This window comes from Scardinius erythrophthalmus (assembly GCF_964197995.2).
Source record: "Scardinius erythrophthalmus genome assembly, chromosome: 9".
Taxonomy (NCBI): Eukaryota; Metazoa; Chordata; class Actinopteri; order Cypriniformes; family Leuciscidae; genus Scardinius; species Scardinius erythrophthalmus.
In genome coordinates, this window is record NC_138229.1 from 22,092,704 (window position 1) to 22,102,852 (window position 10,149).

Genomic DNA, 10,149 nt, shown 5'->3' on the forward strand with positions numbered 1-10,149 from the left:
ATCCTGCTGTGGTTAGGCAAGGTATTGAGGAAAAAAAAAAAAAAAAAAAAAACCTTCAGATTTTTTTTAGATGTACTAGTGATAAAAATAAATAACAAAACATCTCAAATTACGCTATTCTTCGAAATGGCCACTAGTTTTGTTATCGTTTAGGAGAGTACTACTGAGACATTTCAAAAGCAGCATTAAACCATTCTGATTTATGTAACTCAGCAAGCAATATATAAAATGTATTCAAACAATGAAAAGTTTGGGGTCAGTAATTTTGTTTTAAAATGAATAATTTTATTTAGCAAGGATGCATTAAATTGTGTAAAAAAAAAAATCAATTTCTAATTTATTTGTATTTTTAACTCTTCATCAAAGAATCCTGAAAACAGTTTAGAAAATATTTTAAAAGTTTCTTAAACTGCAAAAATATTTCACAATATAACTTTGTGCTTTATTTTTTACCAAATGCAGCTTGGTGAGAATAAAGAACTTTTTACAGACCCCAAACTTTTAAACGGTAGAGTATTTTGATCAATCCTTGAGGCAATAGATATACCAGAGGCCAGTAACACTTTAGTAGAAAACCTATTCACAGTCACAACAGGAAAAGCACTGACACTGACATGATTATCAGCAATTATGTACACATTTAATCACTGTTAATCCAAACTTTACAAATGCAGTTGTGGGTGAATGGATTTAGTATGAGAGTCTATGATCTTTTTGAGTCCTTTAAATCAGGTTGTGTTAATAACAAAAAAATGATTACAGAGAACTTCTACTTAAAAAAAAAAGAACAGTACCATACAAAAAATATGAAGGTAGTGTGTGAACTCGAGGAAATAGTGCCACATTAATCTGAGATACAGAAAAAGAGAAAGACAGACAAGTCAGACTGGGAGTGCAAGTTACAAGTATCTGAACTTCTGTCTCTATAGTTCTGATTAATGAATCAGGAAGCAATCCAGTTTAACCAAACCATTGCACAAAAAGCTCATGTTACAAGTGAAGTAACAATGATTTCTGCCATTTCTTTCCAAGCAAACAAGCAGATGACAACACTGCAGAAGGCTATCAGGCAGATTAAATCTATGACATTTACAAAAAACAAAGCCATATGGCTGTTGTGTGAATTCAAGAGAAAAGACATTTCCACAAGTCAGACTTCAAAACACTGAGACAGAAAACCACCGTTTGTTAAAGGTTACATAGGTCAAATGATTTCAGTTGTACAACACTGCTACACCATACACCAGATCCAAAATATTATAAATAAAAAGGTATTACCAAATTAGTATTCGTAAGCCAATTTGTTCTTTCCAATTAATGAGAAAAAGTACACTCAGGTAAACATGATACACCACAATGCCAACATTGGCTGAATGGCTTCTTAAAATTCATTATTTAGGTGCTGGAATAATATTGGGTATGACCGACAGAACACATGATTCATTTCCTGTACATCCGAGTTTGACAAAATGGAACTCAACATATAACTACATTTTGTTGACCAAATAGACATTATATGATACTGATATTTATGAGAATAAAAAAAAAAAAAACAACAGTAATTGAACCTCAGCAGGACCACATTATGTGCAAATTCTCAGAAAGCGATCCTACTGTATGACCTTTCTATTCCTGTCTTGTGTAAAAGAAAATACAATAAATAAAAAAATAAAAAAATCTACAAAAGGTCACTGTGCTACCTGGTAAAACTAATTTTATGGGATAGTACACTCAAAAATGAAAATTCATCATTTACTCACCCTCATGGCATCTCAAACCTGTATGACTTTCTTCGGTGGAACAGAAATATTTTGTTTCAAGAAAGTTTCTGGAAGTCAGTAGGGTCCAAACCAACATTGAGACAATTTCCCAAAGATCTTCTTATATGTCCCACAAAAGAAAGAAAATCATACAGGCTTAGAACAACATAAGGAACAACAGAATTTTCCATTTTGGGTGAACTATCCCATTAAAAGACAGTTTGGAAGGTGAATGACTTCTAACTTATGAATAAATGATACTAAACAAAGACTTTGAACCCCTGTCTTTTCTCTGAGTATGTTTCAAATGATCATGGAAGCACCTGTACATCGGAGTCTCACAGTTTTCTGGACATATCTAAGGCTAACACCCATCCTCTTGTTTCTTCTGTTCTTTTAGCCTGGATCCAAGCTCATTGGTCTTCCTCTCTGAATTCTCTGAGCTTCCCTCAGCCTGCGTTGCGCTGATCCATGCCACTTTGAAACGTGGATGAGATGGCACTGGTGTAGATGTTGCGACCTCCTTGTCATCAGAGTCATCAAAGCTGACCTCTTGAACGGCTTCCTGCTTTTTAAATGAATCTCGTCTTTCAGATAAGTTTAGCTTCCTCATAACCACACCGCCGGAGTCCCTCACTCGTTGACCAGCCAGGTACAACCCTTGTCTAGCATGGTCACCAACACACACAAAACCTGAGGCAATGTCACTAGCTTGTGACTCAAACCCTTCGGCCTCACACTGAGAACCCTCCACAGTGTGTCTTCGAATGGAGAAGGCCTTTTTGTCTCCATGTTGGGCACCGGAAAGCCTCTCAGATGACTGTACCCTTTTCAGCAGTGGTGAACGGGGCGATTCTGCACTGCGGGGACACACCGTCTGTCTCACGATGGTCGGTGGGGACATCATCTTATTATGAAATGAGTGGAGGCTTTTGGGAACTCCAGCGAGGGAAGATGGAGAACACTGCGGAGACAGAGGCTGAGAGGAGGGATTGCAGGCGAGGGGAGAGGGGGGAATACTGTTGCTGGACTTGCAGCGGCCTGCTTTGCTATAGCGAAGGCCAATCTTGGATCCTAAAACGTGAAGGGAACTTGGTCGACTTTGAGGGATGGGTGAATTTGGAGAGCTTGAGCAGGGTGAGGAACTCTGTGGAGAGTTTGAATCTGTAGAGAGAGTACAAGCAATGCCTATCAATCACAGACTACTTGAAAAAATTGTTTTTATTCATTAGTAAAAGAATGTAAAGACAATTTATTTTGGAGCTCTAATGCTCCACCAATACACTATCACACAGTGGAAAAATCTTAGAAATTGTATATATAGCCTGCACTACAAACAAAAGTTTTTCAAATATTAACGAGCAAGCAGTGAAGCAGTTTGTTAAATTTTCTTAATAAATAATATAAAAATATAAAAAAAAATCATGCCAAACTAATTTTTTCAAGAATTTGAAACCTTGAATGAGGCGTTTTTCTTTGAGGCGTAACTAATTACAAGCCGTAGCATATAAAGGCTGGATCTGACAGAGAGAGACAGACTGAGTCATACCACATGACAGGTCCGGAGCTGGGCTTCTGCATGGGGTGTTGGGCCCAGGAGACAGGCTTGGAGTTGGAGAGTCAGACAGGCTGTCGTTAGGAGAGTGCTGAAACCCCGCCGAGAAACTGCGACTGTTCTGAATCCCTGGACTGTGTTTAGGCAGCTTCTTCAAAAGGCTACGCCGTTTGCTGGAAAAGTTATGATATAAAAGTTGGGCTTAAATTTGATGTAACAGGTTTAAAATGTTCCAGAAAATGCTATAAAACATCTTTCCAACCTGTCTTGACCATCTTTCCGTTTGCTCTTTTTACTGCGTCGTGCCATTTTCCCCTTTGAGCTGGTCTTTCTTGCAGGCCCGGTTTTAATGGACGTATTCTCAAGAGGAGTCGTCTGCAGAGTCACTTTACTGCCGCTCTACAAGCAGAAAATCAAGAAATCAAGTATCTACTCCCATCCTTTTTTTTTTTAAAGCGAATGGGCCGCCTTCAGTTCCAGATCTATTTGAGAATCTCACCTTCAGCAGAAGCTCCACCACTTCCGTGTGCACTAGACCCTGGATACACTCTCCATTCACATGAGTGATGAGGTCACCAGCCCTCAGTCCGGCCTCGTGAGCAGGGCTGCCTTCTTCAACGCTCTAGATGAAAGGTAACACATAAAAGCACATTTAAAAGAAATGTAATCTCTATACACTCATATGGCTAACCAAAGTGATGCACCGAAATGATTTTTTTTAAATTAGTTTTCACTTATGCCGAGTTCACACTACACGATTTTCAAAGTAACATTCAGTTGCGGATTAAAAATGATAGCCTGCAAGAAGATTGCGATCCAAATCGTCTGTGCGCTATTTCTAACTCTATATTGTTAATTCTAGCTAACCAACACATTTATGAATACTGAATGGCTATACAGAGTTTCATTTAACATTATGTGACATTGTTTACAAGCTGTTTTATTGACATCTTTCCGCTGTTGAAACTGATTGAGCATTAACGTGAGACATGATGTATTTCGGCAAGTTGTACTGTTTCTTTCAACATACCTTCTGATGTTTATTTATGTTTATTTTGTGCTATAACTAGTAGTAAAGAGAAGAGATGATCAGTTCACATGCCTATTGAACTGACAGATACAGAGATCTATCACACAATATTAAAGAGCATCAAAACTTCATTTACTGTGATTACTGCATGGTAGGCACTACAAAATGAAGATTAAAAAAGGCAAATTGATATTGTTAACCCAGCCCTACCGTCTATGCAGCTTATGTTTAAATCAGGCATGTGATTGGCTAAGGACAAAAAAGCAGGAAAATATACAAAGACCCCCCATCCCCCCGCCCCGCCGATCAAACTGGTGGCGGATCTATATGGATAGTAAAGCAGGACCCATAACAAATTATTTGAACAAAAATATATATTTTAATTTATTTTACAGCTAGTTGTGCAACATGCAACTTTTTTTGTACAGTATGACAAATGACAACTTATTTGGTGGATGTGTCGCAGTGGAAATCAAAGCCAAGTGTCTAATCCACGCCATCAACAGTGCGCCATCAACAATTTAAAATAATTTAAAATAATTGGATTTCCATTTTTTAGACTATACTTTAAATTATCATTTTTTTCTGTGATGCAAAGCTGAATTTTCAGGATCATTACTCCAGTCCTTTAGAAATCATTCTAATATGATGATTCATTATCAAAGTTGGAAACAGTTCTGCTGCTTAATATTTTTTAATAACCTGTGATACTTTTAGGATACTTTGATGAATAAAAAGTTATAAAATTAAAATAAAAAAGAAGATTTAAAAAAAAAAAAAAATCTTTTGTAACAACAATATACACAACTGGTCAGTAATTTGGGGTCAGTAATTTTTTTTCTTTCTTTTTTGAAATAAATCAATACTTTTATTCAGCAAGGATGTGTAAAATTGATAAAAAGTGATAGTAAAGAAGATTTATATTAGAAAATATTTGGATAAATTAATAAATGCAGTTCTTTTTAACCTTTTATTCATCAAATATATTAGGCAGCAGAACTGTTTCCAACACTCATAATAAATCAGAATATTAGAATGATTTCTAAAGGATCATGTGATAGACTGGATGTCACATGTGACACTGAAGACTGGAGTAATGATGCTGAAAATTCAGCTTTGCTTCACAGAAATAAATTATAATTTAAAGTAAAATAAATTGAAAACCAATTATTTTAAATTGTAATAATATATCACAATATATATAAAAAATAAAAATCTGTATTTTTGATCAAATAAATGCAGGCTTGATGAGCAGAAGAAACTTCTTTCAAAAGCATTAAAAATAGTAATGTTTCCAAACGTTTGGCCTGTAGGCTACTGTATTCCCCCCAAAACTGCACAACTGTAGAGTAAAACATTAATAAAAAAGTGATAATAAAAAATGTGTCTTAAAACTGACATGATTGTAACAAAATCACACAGTCTGGAGAACTCAGAACAACTGCTAGCATAAAGTTTAAGGTAAAAATAACTGCCATGAAATTATAGTATATTACTCCTATGCAATTAGATAAACTGTCCATTCATTGTCTTTATCCCCTTTTATCCTCTTCTTTTTGGCACTGTATCTATTGCAGACTATAATGCTCATTTATAATGTGTCATGTAAATTCGGCCATCCGTCACAATCAGGAAACTTTCACCGCGTCTAGACCTGTCGCGAGCTGCCATGCCCGTTTCTACGAGCCTGTGTGTTAAGCGCCCTAAAAAAAAAAAAAAAGCAATGCTGTCTACATTGGATGCGGCGTCGCGCACGCTACACAACAAATTACCAACAACTGATCGCGCGCGCGCTCTGTTTCTGACGCACTTCAAGCACTCGATGGGCGGGGAAAGATTGCATCTCTCTGCCATCTGTAACCATGTTGGGATTCATAAATTTTGGGGCATCTCGCCCGGGGGGCGGGGTTACGTTCTGCGTCACTTCTCTCATGCGGGTTCTCGTCGACCAGGGTCAGCGCGCACACAGGCAGGCACAGAACTAGCTAGCGAACCTAAGTCATAAATCTAATAAGTTATGTTTTTTACAACACGTTTTTTGATGGAAAAGTGATGTTTAATTTCCATAGTCTTTGTTTAGTGAACGAAAGCGAAATCAGGAATTGCGGTCTTTCAGTTTGTTTATCGTTACCTAGCTACCAAGGGTTTAAGTTGTACAAGATCAAAGAGTATAGAAGTAACAAGAGGCGAAACTCAATAGAACGTTCCATTGCAACAAACTCACCCATGCGCAGAGCTGCAGCTCCGCCATCTTGGACTGAACGCAACACCGCTGTCATAGGATTGAACTATACCGGTTCAAATTCAAAAGCGGTTAAATTAACTAAAAAGTAGTTTCTAGTTTTTAATATCTCTAGAGCAGACATCCCATGTCTCCCGGAAGATCCGGGAGTCTCCCGCATATTTATAGCGGCTCCCTGATGCCCGCAAATTAGCTAAAATCACCCGGAATCTAGAGCGAGCGAGCAAGAGCGCGCAGCTCCAAACCGTGTAACGTTAGAGCACACGGCAGAAAGGGTGAGGGAGCGAGATATCAACATATCAACCTAAAATGTGGAACAACTTGTTCAGATTTTTTGCTTTCATTTTCTTGCAGTTCTAGAGTAAAATATATTTTGTAATATATATATATATATATATATATATATATATATATATATATATATATATATATATATATTATATAAAACATAAATAATTATATTTTAAAATTTGTACATTTTAATAAACTCAAACTTATATAACTTTTTTCTGTTTCACTTTCATAATTTATTTCACTTCAACAATAATCTGACAAATTAAAACAAGACCAACCATAGTATTAACGTTACAACCATACTAACGTTACAACCATTTAAGTTTGGATAGTGATTTTCATGTTTAAGCGAAAAAAAGGTGACAGTTAAAGGGTTAATTTAGTGATAACAATGAATTAATAAAGCGGTCATTTGCCAGGTTAGGTGTTCATATATCTCTGAAAGTATGCGATTTAAAAAGCCCATTTTGAGTCTTGACAATTTCGACCAAATACATAACGTTAGCAAACTGTTACTGCGGTTATGGGATAGCTTACATTAACGTTACAGCACCTGTTATCGTTGACGTTAGCTCACTTTAAAGTTAATAAAACCTTTTCTACTTTACCTCTCTGGATCTTTGGGGAATCTATGAAATGCTAGTTGATTGGTTGTACACTGGTAGTTGTTGCAGTTGATGGCAGAACACTGTTTTCTTTGTTTGCAATTATTTTCAGACATAATGTTAATGCTGTACAGTAGTTGTGCTACCAGTAAAGCCGTTGGTTCAGTCCAAAATGGCGGCCGCGCTACCGAAGCGCCACCTAGTGGCTGTTGTCAAAACTGCAACGGAGTTTCGCCTCTTGTTACTTCTATACTCTTTGACAAGATGTGCTGTAGCCTTAATTATTTACAATGGCCAAGTCGCGTTTCATATTAACAGATGAATAGGCTTCGCTCAGTTTATTAAATACATCCAACCTGAAAATCACGGTAGGACTGTGCAAACAAAGTAGACTATCTGTCTAGCATTGCCATGTCAGTGTATTGATTCATTGTCCCATCATAGTTTGTAAGAGACATTTCAGGTTGGATGTATTTAAACTGAGCGAAGCCTATTCATCTGTTAATATGAAACGCGACTTGGCCACTGTAATTAAGGCTACAGCACATCTTGTACAACCGGAATGGTTAGCGCTTTTACCAAATATCACTTTTCATAAGGTATGGACAGTGCCAAACAAATTTTTGTTTCATAATAAAATAGAAGAAATCCATTTTAAAAATATTCACCGTTATTACCCTTGTAATAAATGTCTAAGTAAATTTTACAGTAATATTTCCCCACTATGCTCTTTTTGCCAAGAGGAGGAAGAATCTATTTTACACTTATTTTACTTATGTTCTTATACTAAACAATTTTGGCTTCAAATTTCAGCTTCCATATTTCTTGCATTTCATCAGTTATGTAATATTTCTGTCAGTACGGTTATTTTTCACTCTGATGGCTCTGAAAATAAAAAGCTAGATGATATATTAAACTTGTTCTGTATGATGGGAAAATACCACATCCACAAAGCAAGATACCTTAAATTCAAACCTAGTTGCAAAATTTTTGCTTATGATTTAGTTATTATTGTCTTCACTTCAAAAAATCCCCTCCAATAAAAAAGCTTTGAAAACATCCTGTATTATAGAACAAGTTTTATGTAAATTGTAATTGTATTTTATTTACTGTTATTATTTACTTTCATTTTCTCTGTATCCCCACATGTTCATGTTCATTGTTTTGTGTTATTTCCATTGCATTGATTTATATTGTAATGCAATAAAAAAAAACATCTTGTACAACCCTTGGTAGCTAGGCAACGATAAACAAACTGAAAGACCGCGATTCCTGATTTCGCTTTCGTTCAAAACAAAGACTATGGAAATTAAACATCACTTTTCCATCAAAAACGTGTTGTAAAAAACATAACTTATTAGATTTAAGACCTAGGTTCGCTAGCTAGTTCTGTGCCTGCCTGTGTGCGCGCTGACCCTGGTCGACGAGAACCCGCATTAGAGATGTGACGCAGGACGTAACCCCGCCCCCCGGGCGAGATGCCCCAAAATTTATGAGTCCCTAACCATGTTGACGTGCCGCCCGGTGTGGCCGCGATTCGCGGCGATGGTTCCGTCCCGGGTTACCATGGTGACGGCTGTGAGATTACCCCCCGCCCCCCATTTTTTTTTTTTTTTTAACAGATCTGGGGTGCGTTTCCCGAAAGCATCGTTGGCCAACTATGGTCGCAAGTTCCGTCGTTACCAATAGAGTTCAATGGGCATTGCGATGTACTTGCGACCATAGTTGGCCAACGATGCTTTCGGGAAACGCACCCCTGCATGATTCACGTAGGTCACATTTTCAGGTCGGAAAATCCGGAATTCCGGATTAATCCGGAAAAATCACATCCCTGTTAAATGTTGTAGGTTATCCATGTTGTGTGCACAAACTAGACACTGATACAGCAAAACGCACCATTGGAGAAGCATGATTAAACGTGATTTTGGCCCGCCCAAATTGTTTCGGACAAACATTTTAAATAATTTGTAGTCAAATATTTTCGGGTGCTGAAGTTTTGGCACATCACTAGTTGTTAATGGAATAAAATGGAATACCCACCCAGACCATGTGGTGCACTGTGTAGACATCTGTGTCGCCCATGTAGACCCGAATGGCACGGAGCGCAAAGCCGTACTTCCTTCCAGAGCTGTGGATGACCACAGGAGGACGAAGACTGCATACGCTGAGAGAGAGGTCACGGTTGGGGGAAGAGTCCCGAGATGAAGGGTTGGATGAGAGGGAGTGTGAAGACATGGGGCTTGTCTGGAGCCCACCAGGGATGTCATCTATGCCGATAAAGGATCATATATAAATGAAACGCATCATAATATCTGCAATATCCACATTATTGTACTAAATATCTAACACAGTTTATTTATGTCAAGTAATGTTTTACTTTCATCTTTGTCAATAAGCTCTCTGTTCCTCTCAACTGTTCATTGTTCTCTTGAAACCACCTGCTTTACTTGTTTATTGTTAGTCACATGAATTTCAGTTGCCTTCAATGTGATGGTATCACATGATGGTACATCATCTACATGAACACATCTGAGCTCCCTTTACCTGCTGTGATGATGAGGGAAAGGCCAGACACAGATGCAGACTTGGGGACTTTGCATGTAAATGGTGGTCGTGGCTTCTCGGGGGTCTCCTGCTGGAGCCCGAGGCGACGTGGACCCTTG

The 10,149-nt window shown here is 37.6% G+C and overlaps 1 protein-coding gene across 2 annotated transcripts in view; it reads right to left on the reverse strand.

Moving 5' to 3' along the window:
- Positions 1–616: 616 nt before the first annotated feature.
- The window catches only part of mast3a (microtubule associated serine/threonine kinase 3a), a 32,424-nt gene continuing 22,891 nt past the window's right edge, over positions 617–10,149 (reverse strand). For both annotated transcript variants that reach the window (XM_081374411.1, XM_081374410.1), the window contains exons 21-26: positions 10,031–10,149; positions 9,527–9,753; positions 3,815–3,937; positions 3,578–3,714; positions 3,310–3,488; positions 617–2,924 (exon numbers count right to left, since the gene is read on the reverse strand). The exon at positions 10,031–10,149 is cut by the window's right edge and continues 79 nt beyond it. In XM_081374411.1, the coding sequence (XP_081230537.1) occupies positions 2,125–2,924; positions 3,310–3,488; positions 3,578–3,714; positions 3,815–3,937; positions 9,527–9,753; positions 10,031–10,149 (1,585 nt within the window). In that variant the 3' untranslated portion in view covers positions 617–2,124. The remainder of the gene's footprint in view (positions 2,925–3,309; positions 3,489–3,577; positions 3,715–3,814; positions 3,938–9,526; positions 9,754–10,030) is intronic.